This window comes from Amphiura filiformis, chromosome 1 (genome assembly GCF_039555335.1).
Source record: "Amphiura filiformis chromosome 1, Afil_fr2py, whole genome shotgun sequence".
NCBI classification, from domain to species: Eukaryota; Metazoa; Echinodermata; class Ophiuroidea; order Amphilepidida; family Amphiuridae; genus Amphiura; species Amphiura filiformis.
In genome coordinates, this window is record NC_092628.1 from 64,598,396 (window position 1) to 64,619,970 (window position 21,575).

At 34.8% G+C, this 21,575-nt stretch overlaps 1 protein-coding gene and 1 long non-coding RNA gene across 2 annotated transcripts in view; both read right to left on the bottom strand.

Moving 5' to 3' along the window:
• LOC140151059 (uncharacterized) overlaps nucleotides 1-21,575 on the bottom strand; it is a 525,069-nt gene that overhangs the window by 118,820 nt on the left and 384,674 nt on the right. The window lies entirely within an intron of this gene.
• Nucleotides 7,509-13,581, bottom strand: LOC140168393 (CD63 antigen-like). Its single transcript, XM_072191779.1, has 7 exons — nucleotides 13,522-13,581; nucleotides 12,930-13,124; nucleotides 12,385-12,459; nucleotides 11,629-11,724; nucleotides 9,651-9,833; nucleotides 8,678-8,761; nucleotides 7,509-7,657 (listed from the first exon to the last, which is right to left on the bottom strand). The coding sequence occupies exons 1-7, from the start codon at nucleotides 13,579-13,581 to the stop codon at nucleotides 7,604-7,606; spliced, it is 747 nt and encodes a 248-aa protein (XP_072047880.1). The 3' UTR covers nucleotides 7,509-7,603.

Sequence of the window (21,575 nt, forward strand, 5' to 3'; positions counted from 1 at the left end):
ATATTGTGATGTTTCTTATTTGTGGAACCGATATAAATAAATGGAGTGCACTATAACTCAGTATGCTGAGTTATAGTTACTAGAACTAAACTCTGAGTATGCTTGCATGAAAGTATAATACCCAGTTTTTGTGTTTCCAGGGCTTGCTTTGCTAGAGCTTGGAAACTGCAATAATCATGATCATTCTTGGAAGTGTTTATAATCTAAATATGTATTATACGAGGGTCATTCAAAAAGTTCTACACCCATATGTCAGGATATTGAAATTGCCCATGATTAAACTATTAAATCTCCGCTACAAAATAAAAGTTATTTGATGAAAATGTGATTGTTGGTTATTTAGATTTAAAAGGTAGGCCACGTCTATATGAAAAGCATTACCGATTTATTTCTGAAAGTGATTCAGTTGCTTTATTTTTGTTCAAATTAATCAAATAACTTTTATTTTGTAGCCGAGATTTAAGAGTAAGCATGGGTAATTTCAAATTCCTGATATGCGTAGATAACAGAGATCTAGATGTGACGATGGAGGTAGAACTTTTTGAATGATCCTCGTAATATATGGAATCTATTTTTGTATAATAGCCATGATTTATCAATAATTGTCTTTTGATGTATTTTATAAAGAACTTTTATTTGTATCATATCAATGAAATTGATTTGTCAATTTAATAAACCATTTTTATGATATAACAATTATACTTATTAAATGACTGAGTCTTTTTTCTATTGTAATTCTTTATTCATTACTTTTACTTAATGAAACGCGTGCAAGTTAGAATAACCAAACATTTGCAATGTTTATATACATTACCCACCAAACACAAAACGTTTTTAGAACATTTTAAACTGGTTATATTTTTGGTTTTGGTAAAAACGATTTAATAACAATAAATGTCTGGTTTTTTTTATTAAGGGATCTAAAATGAGCGTTTATTGCGTTTCGACAGTATTTTTTGTGGGACATGAGAGCACCTCAGACCTATCGAATTGCATTCTGAATACGAAGCATGTCTTTCTGATATCAAATAATTTTCATTTTTTTAAATCACAATATAATACAAATTGTATGAGAAATTATAAAAATTTGATATTTTTCAAATTTTTGATATATAACAGTCCTCGAAGTAAATTATATAAATCTAATGACATATTCTTAAAGTGTATGTAGCAGGGAGGAAAAGCCGACGGTCAATTGAAAATTTTGACCTTTCATATTGAAGATATGGATTTTTTTCCCAAAAAGACCTATTTTTTTTTTTTTTTTTTGGGAAAAAAAATCCATATCTTAAATACGAAAGGTCAAAATGTTCAATTGATCATCGGCTTTTCATCCCACCTATATACACAAGTATAAATTATCAGATTTATGAAGTTTACTTCAAGTACTGTTAAATATCAAAAATATCAATTTTTAATGATTTGCCATAAAATGTGTATTAAATTGCGAATTTCAAAAATCAAAATTATTTGATATCAGAATGACATTCTTCGTATTCAGAATGCAATTCGATATGTCTGATGTGCTCTAATGTCCCACAATAAATACTGTCCAAACGTTCATACCCCAGCCCTTAAGGTCATGAAAATGTTTTAAAACGTTTCGTATGAAAACACACTACATTAACATTTTAAAAATGTTGTCAAAATGTTTAGGGGGCCTATACTGTAAAATATTGTCTGACAAACATTCGGCCAAATGTTTCGTCAACACTTAAATAACATTATTCTAGAATATTTTGCAGTAAGTTTTCAAAAAATGTTTTTGAATTATATGAAAACGTTTTATACCCTTTATATACCCATATCACGACACTTAAACATTTTCTGGTACTCTTGAATAATGTCGAAAACGTTCTGTGTTTGCTGGATACATACTCAAATAACCGTGAATACAAAACTTCATTACCACACTTTTAATACAAAGTACACATACACACACACCCCTCCCCACCCACCGCTGACAAAAGTAAGCCTATGAACAAATTTTAATCTTTCCCCAAATCAACCAGCGCAACAGAAACGTTGGGGAAAATGTGCATCTGGCCGGATTCGAACCGGCGACCTTCGTAATACCAGCACGACGCTTTAACTAACTGAGCCACAGAGGCACATTGCTAACAATGCATGAAAACTGTTTTTAATATGTACCAGAGGGTGCATAATTATGAAGATGCTAAAAATGCATGAAAACTATTTGTTAGATTCATTGGAGATTGGAGCAGAAACTTTGATTTTCTCATTTTCTCACCTAAATAATATGTACCAGAGGGTGAAGAAATGGTTTGAGGGGGATGTGGGTGTGTGTGGAGGGTAATAACATGTCAGCGGGCGAGATCCTTACCATTATCCTCTTCCAATAATAAAGAGCTGAGGGCAGTTTATCCCCTTCACCCTCACATGCACACGTCTCACCCATTCTTAAAGGGATGTAGAAAGAGATAGCCATTTCTAGGAGCGGTGCTCCCCCCCCCCCACTTCTTAATTACATTCCTGACAATTACATTGGTTGATTACTAAAGTATGTCACTGATTAAATCAACAACAGAGGTAACATTCTAAACATTGTTACCGTAAACGTTCGCCTAATGGCGCTACGGAGTTCATGCAAATGAGAGAGCGCCATCCCTGTAAAAGCCGACTATTATCACTGATCATTAAGGGTACGTGTAGTTAAAGGGTGACACATACAATTATGAACAAGATCGAACAAACTTGTTCATGATAATGCGGTAATCATTCACCTGATACGTTGTGGCCCAGTGAGCAGAGCATTAGACTATAGTGCGAGGATAAAGTAGGGATAACCATCAAAATTTCATGTTGACCCTATTGCTACAAAAGATTGTTTTCTGAGTAGAACTAATCAACAGAAGTATTTTGGTGGTTAAATGGTCAAAATCGGTCAAAAACTTTTCGAATTATGAATTATCAAAGTTTCCCATTCTGACCGGTCATTGGAACGAAATAAAATGACAAGGTCCAAAAATAGCAGTTGGGGAGCAAAATTGGCATAAGCATATATTTACCTTTATATATTTCTTTATTTTAACATATTTGCAAACATGAAACAAGCATATTGTGTAAGTATCAAAGGGGTTTCTTATGAAATGGCACTTAACTAGTCACTTATTTTTTCAAACCAAGGCATTGAAATCATGCATTTAGAGGACATTTGCCAAAAATCATCCAAGATAGCCGATATGGCACAAAATCAAAATTGCACTAAGTAGGTGAACTTTTTTTTCACAACCAAGAATTTCAATGTTATTGGGTTTAATATGACCAATTAGTAGGTGTGTGTAAACAAAATCTTAAGTTTTGAAGGTCATTGACTCATTCACAACAATAGAGATTATCCTCATCATGCTCATGTGTATTCCTGTAGTATTCCTCATTCAAACCAAAGTAGCACTCAATACATTATGAGTATCTTTGTTCAAACCAATTCAATGCTTGACCTCGGAGTTACCTGCATGACTATCGCGGGCTATTTTGAAACAGTTATGGTTGCACATTCAGGTACTTCTTTTGAAAGTCCTAAACAAGGTATATAGCCAGCAGCAAGTTGTAGATGTTATAGGCCTAAATATAAGAAAACGTTTAGGGTTAAGATCAGGTGAACAATACATCGAATGAGCACGAAACTTCACATTTATGTTCAGAAAGGTGTCTTCTTAACATGATTTGAAAGGAATATAAAAATTCCAAAGGGAAGCTGGTGATTTAATTTGTAACTCGAGATCTACTTGTTCAATTTTTTAACCTTTTTACAGAGGGTATGATAGAGGTATTACTGGCAACTCTGCCAAATTACAGCTCAGTAGGTCACGTTTTTCACCTGATCTTACTGATTTGAATATTTTGTGCCATTCTTGAGCAGTGCTAAACTCAGCCACTGGCAATTAAGCGCACTGTGGCGATGGACCAATTTTGACTCGCACTTACAGAAAAACAAAATAAGTTATGTTGCTGTAATTTGCAAGATAGTTACAAAATATAATTGGCAGTAACTTCCCCAAATTTTACAGAAAAATATTGAAAAATAAAAGAATGAGATCAATTTAGAAATGTATGTGCAAGCAGTGCACAGTTGAGCTCCCTGCATGTCTATGGGAGTGTTCTAATCAAGTTGATGGTTCATTGGTCATCCCTAGATAAAGAGAACTTGTGGAGAAGATTGATGGTTCGAATCTCATGCAGTAATTTCTGACAGATTATGATGTCTGTCAATGTTTTTTTCTGATTTGAGGAAATTTTATTCTCGATTGTCTTGATTTTAGCTTTAACATTGTTTATATAATTTTATTATTTTATCTTGTATGTGTCTTTTTTCATGATTCTTTGTTTTTATCGTTTCATTTTAGAGTATAACTCAATCCATTCAATCAAATGTTGTAATGAACCTATTTGATTGTATAGGCATTTGTTATGTGTATGAGACGAACTGTCGCGTGCGACAAGTCTTTCAATTCGCGCGAGTGTCCTTGCCTATGCATCAGTGGTCATAAGAGGTATCATTTTATTCGAAAGGGGGGGTCCCAAATATACGGGGGTCATAAAGTCTTGGAAAGAATAATAGGGGGGGTTCATAAAATGTTTTATGACCAAAATGTAGGCAGTCACACGATGACCACAGAAAGTGTGTTATTTTATTCAAAAAGACTCATTTCAATACAATTTTGGGGTTTGGGATCATACAATTTTTGTTGCCGAAATAGGGGTGCGCAATTTTATTGACGCAGACTTTTTGTAAATGTGGGAAAAAAAAAAAAAAAAAAATGATAGCCCTCTAAGAGGATTCAAAAGATAACCTCTGCCCCAATAATCCCTATCTATATTTATTTGAAACTGTTCCACGGAGGATGTATCATAATAGGCTTTAGTCGTGTTCACACAGTCGGATATAAGTGAGTTATTACCGGTAATAAGCGACTTACAACCGGTATTAGTGACTTATTACCGGTATTAAGCGACTTAAATCCGACTGTGTGAACAAGACTTCAGTCTTCAAATGATATAAATAAAATTTGAATGAGTGAACGAACAAAATCATACAACGATCAACTGAATAGAGGCTGTGCATATGACGTATCATCCCGAAAATATGGCGGACTACTCAAATGCATTCAACAAAAGCATGATTGCATCTACTGCGACAGTTCGTCTCACACACATAACAAAATGCACTACGATCAAATAGGTTGATGACAACATTTGATTGAATGGACTGCACTGCGCCATGATTGCGGAGAAGAAATCGGTTCAAATCCTTTGTTTGGAGCCAATCGATAAACACAAGGCCTCCATAGCTATCATTGAATACTGGCTAGGATTCCACAACACAATGAGAACATGTTATAAGGCGCTTTGGAAGGCACACAATACCCCAATGGCTTTCCATATTATGTGCACTCAACAACTATTCAGTATCGAAGCCCGGTATCGAAGTTACGTAATGTTACTATGTCAACGGGATCACGCGCTTAAGTAATGAACCACGATCGAAACAATCAGTACACAAAAAAGGCATACCAAAATAGCGTGATCGTAATGATCGCCATACAAACAGTGCTTGGTTCCGATACCATCACGGAGTTACGTAACTACTTCGTGGTCTGATAGTTATATGATCAATGGTCTGATCTACTTGGGTTCGATCCTTTTAAGAAAAGAAAAAATAGCTGATCTTTTATAATGCATAAATGAATAAAGTAATGTAGTTACACAATTTGAAACATTGATGCCGTTCTATTTTTCAAAGGTCATTTAACTGTTAAATGTAGTGGAATATATCAAGGTAGTAGGTGCAACAAATTTTGTCAGTGGTTTTTGTTGCCGTTTGTTCGCAGTGCCTATTTATCTTAAAAAAATAAGAAAATTAAAATTAAATTTAAAAAAATCACAATATTCGTTCGTAAAATGGGGACAAAATCCAAATAACATTTCTTGACCCTTCTTCACATAATAGTGGGGGCAGAAATCAAGATTCGAACCAGTACCATTCACCATTCAAGGCGCACCCTCTACCGACTGAGCTAACGGTTCAGACAATAGAAGGGTGTAATTTTGAACTGAAGAATATTAAAAAAATATGAAGAAATTACAATGTTATAAAAAGATTTACCAAAATGAGTTAGGTATAACGTATGAATCGATTTACAAATTAAGTCCAATGGCACTTTGAGAAAGAATACCTGAAGAAACCCCAAAACATTTGCTGCTCTAGCAACTAACCTAGTGACCTAAAGTATTGGGTCATGTCACGATATTTTTTCTGAGGCATTATGTCCAGGTTGCTCAATTTAACATACACGGATCCTTAATGCTGTTGAGATTTTACAAGGATGGCGCTCTCACATTTCTAAGAATCCAAAAGCGCCATTAGGCGAACGTTTACGGTATCTACATGTAAAATTGCAACATTATTTTAGTTAACCTATACCACCACTTCAAACTATTTTGTACAATTTATACCACTTTTTAATTTAATTATATTAAAATTATTCCCCTCTCGTGGTCAACATCAAGACACAAACATGCTATTGACAAGGGGTGTAGAGGGCTAATTTTAGGCTAATTCATTACAATATGAGCACCATAATGTAGACTCACGGAAAGCACATTTTCTATCAAAAATTATTTGACACCATCTCCCGACACACCCCAATAAATATTTAACCCGTGCGGTTTATGCAGACATCTTTCAGATGAGTTATGGCACTTCGTGAAGAAAATATTCCATACTAAATGTCAAGTCTGTATTCCAAATCATTTACTAAGTACTGATTTATAAATGCACCTCATGTTAACAAATATTTTGTATCGTAAATGCTCCTATGCCAGATAAAGGTACACGTTTTCGATATCATGATTGATAAATGATAATAAAATAAATAAATTTAATCAGGATAATGCATTTTGGCACAGATTGTACTATTGCTTGAATTATAACATTACAAATAACAACTCTTAAATATTTGCACAAAAGTTAGAACCAATTTCGCATGTATCAGCGCGTTAACTGCTTAAAGGTGGTCTGTCCGATTTCATCACATGGAGACCCATCACCCAGATTATAGTACATGCCTTGAGATATCGCTCCGGCGGTTTGAATATCAGTAAAGCAAAATATGTATCGCACTGGCTCCTTCCTCATAGATCAGTTTATGGTCTCGGTGTGCACCCTGTTACCATTTTAGGTTTTTCATGCCATCTGAAAGTTTCTTCAGAGGTCAAAATCAAATCTGGTGTTATGTGCATTTGGCTGTCAATCGGGTATCCCACCTTTAAGCTATATAGCCTTTTCACCGACTTATTTGTTTCATTTGCTGATGATATAATGAGACCCGATCAAACAAAATGAGGACATTCGTCATGTTCGTCAAAAGTCAAACCCGCTTTAATACCTTTTAACTTGAAGTATATAAAACTGTGACTTCAGAAAGATATAGTTGAAAATATTGGGTATTTAACAAAACAACAAGTACAAAAACAAACAAAAAAACACTACCGTTTTGAATGGTAAATTCATTAATAAAACTGCAACTTGGGTAACATGGTCCTCAATTGGCTTGATGGGATCACATTATTTATAGAAGATTTACTTGTCCTCTTTCTCTTTGATTAGACAACATGCAAATACCATGGCCAGAATCTGTAGAAGTAACAAAAGAAACGAAAAAAATCAAATCAAAGCATAACATAAAACCATAAATAAGAAGATAAGTAAAAACCCAGCAAACACAAAAACGTTTTAAAAACGTTTTAAATAAGTTATATTTTGGCTTTTGGTTTAGGTAAAAACGTTTTAATAACATTAAAATGTCGGGTCATATAAAGGTCATGATAACGTTTTAAAACGTTTTGTATGAAAACACACTACAACAATATTTTTTAATGTTTTCAAAAAATGTTATTGTAAACTATTTTTGCAAACATTTTTGCCAAATATTGTGTCAATACTTAAATAACATTATGTTCAAATATTTGAACCCAGCAAACACAGAAATGTTCTTAAAATGTTTTTTCAAAACCTTTTAATAACATTTAAATGTCGGGTTATATAAAGGTCATGAAAACGTTTTTAAAACGTTATTGAAAATATTTTGGGCAAACATTTTCGCAAAATATTTTTCAACCCAAAATAACATTCTGTTTAGAATGTTTTGTATCAAGTTTTCAAGAATGTTTTTGGAATGTTATTAAAACGTTTTTATACTCCTTATCTAACCCGACATTTAAACGTTTTCTGTAAAACATTTTTGTTTGCTGAGCAGTAGATTATCAAAAAATGTTTTTAAGGTTATGAATACGTTTTATACTCTTAATATCCCCCTTATATAACCCGACATTTAAACGTTTTCTGACAACCTTTTATAACCTTTTGCGAATAATGTCGAAAACGTTTTGTGTTTGCTGGGAAACCCACTCCATCCATTAAGATTGAAATACGAGTGTATTTCAGTTTGAATCAAACCAATCGGACTGCGGTTATTCGTGTAGCTCGATGTAAAACGGTGTAGTAAAAATCTGAATGGATAAAATACATGTATACATGTTATGGCTATAATTCAATATTAAATGGCATAATAATTTTTAATTTCAAAATGAATTGGGTAAAAATTATTTTCCGAAATAACACAAGCATTTTCAATTATGAAGATTGCCAACTTACCTCAAACGCCAGGAGACCCAGACACACTGCTCCAATGATTAAGTAGTTATTCTGTAGCCATACTTGGAATTCGTCAACACACCCCTGGTACAAAAACATTGAACATGGTGAAGAAGATAAGACTTTCAAAGTTCATATATAGCATGTATATCATTTGATTTTGCACCGAGTTGAAATTGATCTTCTGTTATGCTCAGGCTGACTCATTGGATCTGTTACGCCTCCGAATTGTTCAGTGGAGTTTCCTATGGCCAAGCCCAATATCACTCATGTTTTAGCAAGAAGTTCCAATTTATGCAAGGTGTATTTGCTCAATTTTGCGAGTTAACCCGTCCTGTGAATTTCTTCCGATCGCCACTTCCGTGCGCAAGGATTCTCCTGTCAAAATTGGACGCATTACTCAAACAGATAAACCCTTTGACTCCAATATTGAAGCTTTTTTCGGTATTCTAAAACCATCCACCATTCGTCGTCGTCGTAATATTCATCATAATCATCATCATTATAAACATCATCAAGTAAGTATGTTACCACCAAATTGAACACCCTTTCGCTCTGTGTCACGAATGTCCCAAACCTTGATATCTATTTAATACGTTATGCATTGAATCGATATGACCCGATTGACTGTTTACTCATTGTAACAGAAAACCTCTAGTTTCGGGATAAACATCATCATCATTATCGTCATCATCATCGTCAACATGCATCATCATCATCATCTCCTCCTCCTCCTCCTCCTCATCATCATCATCATCGTCGTAATATTCATCATAATCATCATCATTATAAACATCATCAATATCATTTTCATCATAATCATTTTCTTCATCATTAATATAATCATTGTCGCTGTCGTCGTCGTCATCATCGTCACCATCATCATCACGTCCAACGTCATCCATCACCAACATCATCACCAATATCAGTATTAACGTCTTTGTGTGTCCATCGACAATATCAAGATATATACCTTTGAATTCATCTTGTCATCAGTAGGTTCAGTACCAGGTGGCCCAGTACCATCATTGCAGCCTTCTTCTGGAGTAGAACAGCAGCTTTCTGGCGCAGATCTGTTGGCGTCTATGTTTTCTTGTTGTTCACCCCATGGAACATCCTTCCAATCTGCAATACCATCTGCACCACAGCAACTGAACTATAGATGATTTATTTTCCGATGGAAAAAAACCCACACACAACACTCTAATTATGTCGCTATAACACACGAACATCAGTCTATCTTAACCAACTCGCCTCAGAAAAGCTGCATTATTTTCTGACCTTTTTTTCGCCAGCCCATAGGGCTGGTATCTAATTATGAGATGGGATTTGTGTACACTAAAGATTAGCTAAGATTATAGCCTTCTTCTATTGGTATGAATTATTTTTTTTACTTCTTGTGGTGGAAATGTGTTTGATGTCTGCTAATTCGATTTGCAAGGAAAAGAAAGTATGTTTTGCCGTTTCAACCAAAGTTATGTTTGAATTAATTATGACTTAAAAAGTTATCATAGGTTAGGCCTACACATATAAACATAAACTTGTTCAGCAATCAGCATATCAAAAAAATGACATGGTCAACAATTAGTAATTAGCAGGGAATGATCACTGGAACGAGGTCATATCAGTGGACTACTGAGCATAGCATGATGTTTGGTTGCCTGTGAGTGCATAATTGATATGTTGATAACAGATCTAATTAAATAATGTTGTAGAATCAAACTCTTCATTATATGGACCACATTGAAGTCAAAGTAATTATCTATCCTATCCTGTATCGTTTTATGGATAAAATTGACTCAAAATGTTATTGATGATATTATTGCTATCTTTAACATCAGTTTTGTCTTTTCAACGGGAACAATCCGATGGAAAATAAAGTTTTTAGGGGCTAGCTATAATATTGAACAATATATCCCATATTTTGACATGCACTTATAGAAAATAAATAAATTATTGTCTTACTTTATAAATTATAAATACTGTAAAATGACACATAACTAAAGTGAGGCCACTTTCTATCTTTTTTATTTGATTCATAAAATTACATTCAACAAAATGATTGAAGACTGAGAAAATACACAATGCAGACTATTTAATGGAGTAGGTAAGATGCCATGTCCATAGCTTTGCAGGAAGTTCGGACTAACAATCAACACATTCAAAAAATACAGTGAAGATTGTAGTGAATGATCAGTCCTTTATCATGTGCTTGCCACTATCTACTTTATAGCAAACTATACATTGCGAAATAATATAAAATCATTATAAAATAAAATGTGCATGTAAGTTGAGTTTACATAGCGAATTAACTAACAACTGCAGTGTATATTTTGATTTTAATAATAAGCATGGGTAAAAAGCAGTAAAGACAAAAATACAGAACAATTTGGAGTAATGAATTAAAGAGTTGACATGAGTTATAGGAGTTAATGCTTTTTGCTGTTTCAGTGTGCATGTTCTCACCATTGATGGTTTGGTGAACTGTCATGTAACATGGATGTAAGCGTGATCCTAAAAATGCCTTTCACGGTGACCCAAACTATTTACAAGACCTCTTCTGCATTGAGGCTGGCCTTCCCTTTTAAAGGGAATTTTTATCTTTTACAGGAGCCATATTTTTCCAGTTTTAGCCATTGACCTAAAATGACGTGATGTTAGTGGAACGAGCAGGAAAGTTGGCATATATATAGTTGCTCGTTTTCGTGCTGTTTTCCTATTCTTTTTTAATGTATTACTATCAAAAAAGGTCTCAAAACGTGTCCCAAAATCGCTTGCCTTCCCCTGGTCCTTTTGACCACAAAAAATAGTTTTCAATCGTCTGTGGCTTGCCAACAGTGTTTGTCTCACAAAATTGCTAAAATAAAATATAATAGAATATATCATTGCCCACGTCCCGTCACAACTCGAGTGTGTTTTCGTATTGAGGGTCCCTTTAATCATGTACTTACATCCTCCTGTAAAGCATCCAATGTTTTATTTGCAAATCCAAAGGTTCCATATCCTTTCACAGCCTCTTGTATAGAATCCGCTACTACTTCTTTGATCTGTGAAATAAAATGGTTTATGGTGGTATGAATCTCTTGTCATAGTTCCTTATAGTGTACCCTAAAATAACTGCATCCCATATGCGCCAGTTCGGCCAGATTTTTTTCGAATACCTTGTTTCTTCTATTAAGATTTTTAGGGGGACCTTCCCATGGAAAAATTTAGGTGGACGTGTCCTCCCCCCTCCCCACTCCCCCCATTCCGCCACCTGTGTAAACAGCTCTAAATTATCTAAAATTGCTGGCATGGAAACGGTCGTACCAGATCATTCTAAAATTGCTCTTTAATAACTTCATGCCACAACACACGATGAAAATGGCAGAAAATGCTGATATTGGTAACAAAATTGAACAAATCAGCAAAAATGTTGCTAATTTTTGAAAAGTCATAGTTCAAAACTGTAGATAATGATGATGATAATAATTATGAGGATGATCATGATGATAATAATTATGATGATGATGATCATGATGATAATAATCATTAATGATAATGATCATGATGATAATAATGACGATAATGATGTTGTTGATGATGACGACGACGATGATGACGATGACGATGATGATGATGAATGATAATAATAATAATGATGATGATGATGTTGATGACGATGATGATGTTGATGAAGATGATAGTGATGAATCGATCTTATTTACCTCATCTTGATAAACAAATGCCAAGACCCCAGCAATTATCTCTAAGACAACGATCACAGCTAAAAATCCGAAGTACTGGGTACAGGATATAAAGATAAGAAGTAAAGGAAAAACAATATTTATGTGATATAAGATTATTTTACTAAAATTGATTTAAGTAAGTTGGGATTTTGCTTTACACTTCAACCTCAAACTATGTTAAAATGCTTGCATTTTTCGGTGTTTTTTGAGGAATAAATTATCTTCCAATCGCAACAATCCTGTATTCTATAGGCTACCGCTGAAATACTTTCATCGCAGATCAAATCAAATTGGATGCACATGGATAAGATATCTTTGTGCATCCAGCAAATGGTCTATAGATTCCCGACGAGAATGAGCATTGAACAACTTAAGTTAGAAGTACCGTATCACGCACTCGTATCATCTCTGTGTCCTCTGTAATACCACTGCACACTCTTTCCTTTTCCGACCAAGATGCAAGGCGTTTCATAAGTCAAGGTGTTCCGTATAATATGGAACGATCGTTCCTAAAAGTGACTTACTATTTGAAGAAAGCAGACGGTTTTACTCATGGCTCCATAGCAACCACAGAATCCAACGAAGAATATAACACATCCAATACCAATGGTGAAACCAGACACCACTGTAATGGTATCTTGATCTCCAAACCACGCCGAGTATTCCTCGGAATTAGCAAGTACCAATGAACCGACCCCAATGAGGGCAATACCAACTATCTGTTAATGAGTAAGAACAAGTTAATAACGTTTATGCTTCTATATATTTAACACATTTAGCTAATGCCGAGAACTGGTCATCCCCGTTTTGTCTTACAAACGTGCGTTATTTTTGTCCGTCTGCCATTATCGGCCTACGCCTTTGTTCATCCTTTGTGGATCACCCAAGTTCTGAAATCAATATCAAACAATAAATAATGCATTGTGTCATCGAAAGATTTAGTAGAAGATTGATTTATCAGGCAAAAAATATCCCACCCTCCACGCCCAAAATATTGTGATTTACGTGACATGTTTTTAGGGCGACTTCAATGGTGTAAGTCATGCTATAATAATTATCTTTTAATGGTCAGCTATTAGCTATAACCAAATTTGAAGAACGTAATAATCTACTTACCCACACACATAAATTCACGACGATTAGAATTATTTTAGCAATGCCTGAACAACACGCCATCTTGAGGTATGTTAGTCTGTAAGATAAAGGATGTTATTACAATTAGTCACGTTTTGCTGAACGAATGCATTAATTCATTTGATCAGAGAAGATGAGAATGATTTGATGAGCTTGGGATGTTTTATTTGTTGAATACGTTTTCGTCAACAAAATGACTTGAACTGAGATTGAATAACGAATGCTTGTGGCATTGAATAACCGGGTCAAATATGAATTGACAGTAATGTGTGATTGCGTTCGAAATAAAATTAAATATAAAAGTATCCATTGAAATATATGCGAAGTTATATTTAAAGTGGCTCATGTGGGTTGGGCTGATTTCACAAATCACGAAGCGGAGCAACTTCATTGAAATTTATTAACGAAAATACCAATGTTAAGGGGAGGCTGCACCACCCATTGAACAGAGCAGCAGTTGTATGAAATGCAAAGTTATTGTCTTGAGATCAACATTATGTTATATTTCAAAGTGAATTGACAATAACTTTTCAACCAAATATGCGATTTCATTTACATTTCATATGCAAACATGATTTTAGATAAATAGCGCCACCATTCTTAAAAATGACTCAGTTTTACATGTAATCAAACAACCGTGTACATGGGGTAAAAAGCATGTGAAAAAATGCTTTTATAAACCCACAGAAATAGACAATTCATGTGATTTATAAATCCACGTATAAAAATTCCTTTGTGTACGATTTAATTGGCACAAATATTCTAAACTTAAGATTTTATTTTTGTCGGCTTTCCTGCATGAATTGGGCATTTTACGACTTTTCTAGAGTATCAGTAACGAAACATTGTAGAAAGCTACAGAATAATTCATAACTCAACCCTTTTGTGCAATTGATAGGCCTATATATACATGATGTTTTAAATATGGATTTTCAAAATATCACTTTTCAAGCATTTTTGTCTAAAATATGCCAAATTGTGATTGTTTGCAAAAATAACCCATATTTTGAATTTGTATATAAATCTCAAAAAGCGGCTCTGTTACGCAAAAGAACATAATATTATTGGTTCCGTTTCTGCCCAAACCAAATAACGCGCCCAATCTCCAACATGACTGCCCATTATTATATAAATTAGATGACATATGAACATGAAATCTTATATTTTGGACAACATTTATGGTGTCACGCCCAACAACCGCACCTGATGTTTGTTATTTTTAGGTTGTGGACTTTTAAAATCAAGAACTCGATCTAGATCGCGGAAACAGCATTAAAAAAATTTTCTCACTTCTTGATATTTTTTACACAGGGCTAGGGAAGTGAAAACAAACCCAAAAACCCAAACAATTAGAAGCCAATGGACACGAAATTATGTTGAACTTGTCTTGATTGCCATTTGAAAAGCAGGGTCCAAAGTTCGCGAGTTGGCAGCTGCATCATGTCAACATGCTGCCTTAGCTTGTCCGATCTCATGATATAGGCTATGTAGAATTGCTATTTTGGTGAACGTAATTAGCATTTTCCCAACTGATTATAATAGTAATATTTATGCACCAATGATCATTAGGGAGTGTTCAGAAATACTTTGGTGAGGGGGGGCTGGTAAAAAGGGAGGGGGCCAAAAAAGTTTTGGACATTAAAAGAGGGGGACCAAAAGTTTTAGGTGGTAGGAAAGGGGGGCTAAAATAGTTTTCCTCTTCAAAACCCAAAATTTTTGCGCGCTTCGCGCGCATTGAGACCCTCTATATCACTTTTAACATGAGCAAGTTTTGGTTTTCATTGCTTTTGTTTGAAAAAATTATGACACTTAGTGTACACATAATAATGATATCTATTCATTAATATAACATTAAAGATGATCAGCAACATGCAACATCTGGGTTGGTCTAAGAAATACTGGCACTTTTTATCATAGAATTGTATCTCTTCAAAGTAGGCTACAATTATGATTATGTACCAATCTGATCAAAATACAACTAAATCAAGAAAATATTGCAAATAAAATGGATTTCTTTGCACGTAAACTGCACACAACTGCACACTTCAGTTTTTATTTTGTACACATAGGCCCATGGGTAGATTTGCCATAGGGTAGAGTGGGCCCAGGCCCAGGTACCACGGTGTTTGGGGGCCAAAACTGATACCTGTGTACATTTGCGTTATCAAATTAATCTCATATTTGACCATTTTAGCTTTTTGCATAAATTAGTTCCAATTTTAACAATATTTGACCATTAAAGCTTCAATATGGCCAAATTTTTTGCGCGGTTCGCGCACATTTGTACTGTCATGATAGCCACGGATCCAATGCTGATGTGCCTATGAACCTCCAAATAAATCATCTATTTCATTTATCCCTGTAAAATCAGATAAACACCCTGATTTGGGACAAAAAAGTATAAAATGAAAATTTTCTTGTGCTTGTATTTCATGCGCAATGTTTCAAACATTTGCCTCCCTTAATGACATGTGACCCAGATACAACACCACTGGAAACAACACTTAGGCCTAAGTATGTTTGTTATACGAAAATGGGGGGGGTCAAAAAGTTTTGTTTGTCAAAAGAGGGGGGTCAAAAAAGTTTAGCGGTCCATCGAGGGGGGGTCAAAAAAGGTTTCGAGCGAAAAATTTGAGGTAGACCAGCCCCCCCTACCAAAGTATTAATGAACACTCCCTTAGCCTATAGTATAATGCTTTCCGAACATTTACGAGCGTATGCCTATAATATTACTAACGTGAAAATACGTATATTGTCAGCGTTTTCATTTAAAGTCCTATCAGTGATCTCAGAGAAAGCCTAAAAATGCATACGGATGAAAATGCAGTTGTTGTTATATAAAATATGAAGCTTCATTCAAGCAGGGAAGTGAGTTGCGGATCAACTTTGAGCAAAACATTTTGTTCTTGCGTTACTTTATATACGAAAATGCACAATCTTATTTTGGATGATTTTGTAGATTTTTCTGATTTAACAAGTCACTGATAGTGCTTCTATCAATGCGTAAACTGTTTTTGTTTGAATCAAAACTAAGTCATAACTCCAAAGACTCATTGAACAATGAAGCTCAGGGTTTTTTCGTTACCAACTGGGTATAATTCGTGACAGTCTGTTTTCTTGTCTGGAGTAAATTTAACAAAATGTGGCAAAGGCTTTTCGAGATATTGTAGGCATCCTAATATTCATAATACAATACTACGTCATTGTATATAGGCATCCTAATATTCATAATACAATACTGCGTCATTGTATATAGGCATCCTAATATTCATAATACAATACTGCGTCATTGTATATAGGCATCCTAATATTCATAATACAATACTGCGTCATTGTATATAGGCATCCTAATATTCATAATACAATACTGCGTCACAAGAGTGCGACAGCTTTTAAATTGGCAGAACTTGCGGCTAGCTATTATAATTATGTTGCATTACATTTTTATAAGCAAGTTTTGTATAATGTGAAACTGATAATTAATTGAAAGAAAGACGTCTTATTTTCAATTTCAAATCAAAAGGCAAAATGATGTTTATAATTCTGACGTTTAGGCCTGAAGTTTGTGGTAGATCAAGATGACATGTGTAATGCCTTTGATAATCACACATCCCATCTATATTATTAGCAATAAGAAATGCTGAATATAAATGGATAATGTACATAAAATAGATGCATAACCAAACGTAGGCACCTATAGCATGAAAATGATAAGATTAAATAAAATAAAATGTGATAAAAAATAAAATTGTAAAATAAAATTTAATTAATATGAAAGAAACAGGGCTCACCTTTTCTCGATATTTCAATAATATGATTGATGAAAACGGTTGATTATCAGCCGAATTGCCGTGAAAATCAGCTCAACGCAGCTCGCAACCGACAGCTATGAACCACACCTGATGCTCCTTTTTTCTTACTCCTTACTCCGACGCTATTTTCTGGAGTGTTTTTGATTAATATTTAACTTTCTTATACCGTTTTGTGAGTCACAAATTCGTTAGTGATTAATAACACTTTATGGGCGATATTACAAACAACAATATTATGTCTATGATCGCGTTATGGACATCTTAATTGATTTCATCGTGCGAAAATTTATTAATAGTCTTTGTGTTTGTTTTAATTTTAGATCATCACCGTCAAGAATGATACTATCTATATTAAAACATTAATTATGATATTGATCGATGATTATGATCATTCAATTATGGCTACTTGAGGTATGTTATTGCTATTTATAGACAATTTTGCCACGTTTTTGCCGTTTGGTCTACCTTACACTTGAAATTGTTGTGAAATTCTGACACAATTTAGGTGTATAGTTGATAGTTGAATAGGCCTACATAAAATGTCAATTTTACCACGCTGTGGAGCAGGCATTTTGATGTATTAAGTTTCATAACCACATCACCCCCTGTTTAGTCAATGCAAAATTTATTTAAAAAAAACTAAAACTAAAAGGACATTTTTGTTACATCATGTCTATATGACCTTTTATGCAACATTTGACTCACATGAGCAAAAGCTTTCCCCACGACCAATAAAAAACACTTTCCCCACATAAGAAAAAAAAAGCAGTTTGAGCAGCGTTGCTTCAATTTCGATTCTCGAGGTTTAAAAACTGTTTGACTAGATTCACCGTTGAATTGACTAGATTCACCGTTGAAAACTGGTCGTCAAATTCAAAATCAATTTTTGATATTTTAAAACAACTACACCTGCTGGTGTGCCGGGAGTCTGTTGGCGAACTTGCTGGCAGTCCGTGAACAAATACCGCGCCCTCATTTTTGCTCCCACATAATTAGAAGACAATGACTGAGGGCTTTACAACATCAATCAATCTGCAATCATAGCCAATGAAATAAAAGGGATGTCAAAAAGTCCGATTATGCTTGTAAAATAAAAACAAAACAAACAAAAAACTATAGATAAAATATCTGGGTAACATTTCGTTCAAAGTTGATATTTGAGGTTCGAATTGTTAACATTTCACGCTTATCAGAGGCTCCGGAAGCCTGTAAATATTGGAAGGGCAAATTATTGGGGGGATGGGGGTTACACTTTTCCATAGCCACCAAAATTATTGGGGGCCGAGCCTCCCCCCTTCCGGAGCCGGCCACTACTTATGTTTCAGGGAGTATACCGTATATCGTATAAGGGGGTCAGTCTCCTGCGGCGGAACACTTTTGTTAACATTTAACTTCTGGAATGTTATGATTGGTAGGCATACCATCATTTTTAATTAATGTACTAAGTATACTGAAATGCTTGTTTATATGTTAATATTTGTATCGTAAAAGTTAAGGCATAAATAAAAGCCCTGAATTCTAGAAATATGGGGGGAAACAGGGAAAACCGGAAAGCAATACCGGGTGCTCGACAGTTGCTGAATACTGCGACCTCATTGTTCACAAAATTAGGAGATAGATATTGACTGAGCATATGCTGAGGGTCCAATACCATTGACACTTAATAAACACTTAATAAACACATGGCTAAGGTTTGTATAAGAAGGTATAAGGGAGTTAATTTATAAACACTAAAAGACGTAAGAAATATGAAGCACACTTTTAAGGGGCTGTGCAATAATTATGAGCCCCGCCCCCCGGGATAAAATTTCCAAACGGCTCGCTTCCCCCACCCCCCTCGGCCCGCCAAAAAATCTTTGCCCCCCCCCCTTGCACATGCCAAATTTTTGGGATCCAAATTTGCAAACCTTAAATGGTCTATATAGGCCTACATGTTGCGAGCGCAGCGAGCAGGAAAATTTGCATATCTAAGCGTTTCCGTACAGTTTTCCTAAGCCTTTTTAGAGCGTTTTATTTAAAAGACGCCCCAAGAATGTGTGCCAAAAATCGCTTGCCCCCCCCTCTCGGCTTGCCAAAATTGCTTGCCCCCCCTTTCGGCTCGCCAAATATTCCCCCCCCATTTTACCCTCCTCCCAGGGCTCATAATTATTGCAGCCCCTATACTATCTTCTCAAACATCTTCATATTAATTTTTTTGGCTATGGTTGCAGATTCATGGTGTAGAGCCCTCAATCATTGTCTTTTAACTCAGTGGGAGCAAAAATGAGGGCGTGGTATTTGTTCACGGACTGCCAGCAAATTCGCCAACATAGTCCTGCCAACCGGCACCAGATATTGTTGTTTTAAAATATCAAAAACTGATTTTGAATTTAATTAACGTCCAGTTTTCAACGGTGAATTGAATCTGGTCAAACAGTTTTTTAACCTCGAGAATCGAAATTGAAGCAACGCTGCACTGCTCAAATTGTGTTCTTTGCTTAGTGTTGGTGGGGAAAGAGTTTTTTTATTGATCGTGGGGAAAGTTTTTTGTTTTTGTTTTTGGTTTTTTTGCTCATGTGAGTCAAATGTTGCGTCCCTAAAGGAAAGGTTATATAGACATGATAGACATGTAACAAAAATGTCCATTTAGTTTTAGTTTTTATAAATTTTGCATTGGCTATAAACGGGGGGTGATGTGGTTATGAAACTAAATACATCAAAATGCCTTCTCCACAGCGTGGTAAAATTGACAACCATGCATATACATTCACTGTATCTGACAAACCTTTGTCATTAAAATGTTCGTGTTTATTAAGTGTTGCTCTGCTGATTGTTCAGTCCTTTAGTTATCATTAACTGTCAATGAAAGTCAAATTTTAATTTGGCCACTTTATTGAAATAAACGCCAAAAACGTGCGTTTTTAGTGTGTTTTTCGTATGCTGTGACAATCAAGCCCAAAGACTTGTACTTAGACAAATTTCAGTTAGTGCATTCTAATTTTTGGAAGACACATTTTTGTAGGACCCTATATATCTTTTACTCATATTCCTAGATTTTTGTTAAGTCTTTTGACTGAAATTTTCATGTTTTGGGCTTCTTCCCCTGAAATACAAAACTATTCAAATTTGACTTTTATTGCCAGTTAGAACTATTCATTCATTCATTCATTCATTCATTCATTCATTCATTCATTCATTCATTCATTCATTTCATTCGGCTGCGAAGCAGGCGACTACAAAGTTTCTCCATCTCCATAATTATACTACGATTTGAAGCCAAAGTGGTAATGGCATCTGGCAGTAAAAAGTTGTCGAAGTCCCCGAACAGTTTTTGCACAAGTAAGAACTAACTAAAGGATTAAGATTTATGTTTCATTTGGCAAAACAGGATAATAATTAGTGCTGTATTTTTCTGGAATGGGTCAAGACTACTATTAGGGACGCCAAACATAGACATTTCCTCGTAACTTTTGTGTAACTTATCAACCTTCCCGCTCCCTTCGATCATCTTCTGAAAAATTACTCAAAACTCCTTGGGTTAACTTCAAATCAGCCGGTGAACGCTCAAACGCTCATTTCATTTTCCAGCTTTGTACAACCCTCTTAACATCCCCAAACTTTCCCAATTTAAACCAGCTTAAAACCTATATCTTTCGCCAAGCTTTCCAGATTCACAAAATTAATAGCTTTTTTTTGTGGTTATCCCTATTCTATTACCCCCACAAAAAGCTACAAAAGTGGTATATTTGAGTGGTGTGGAGGTATCATATTAACTACTGCGTTGCAGTCTTATCGGTTGGGCAAAAACCAGTAAGTGGCATACCATTGGCAAGCTTGGAATTTAAGCTTTTAGAAAAACAGGTTTAATAATTAATTATGTAAATTTTATGCAAATTAGCTCATGAATAATTAATGAGCTCATAGCCAGATATGATGAAAAAAATATTTTGATTTACATTTTTGAAGTGTATGAGTGTAGGCCTACATCAATGTGGCATTTTTATGCAGTTTTAAATACACTGCCATGTTTCTACATTTAATGTTAAGAAATCCGAGTTAATTTGGAATATTATTTTAAAAGTTTATGGACATTTTTTGGGCTATTTTTAGGGCAAAATTTGACCTAAAAACGGTTAACATATGCAAGTTTCAAACATTTTAAACCAGTTTATGATGTGTAAATGGTAGTTATATTAGGAAAAAAATGTTTTTTGTTGATAGAGAAGTGATAAATTATCAAAATTG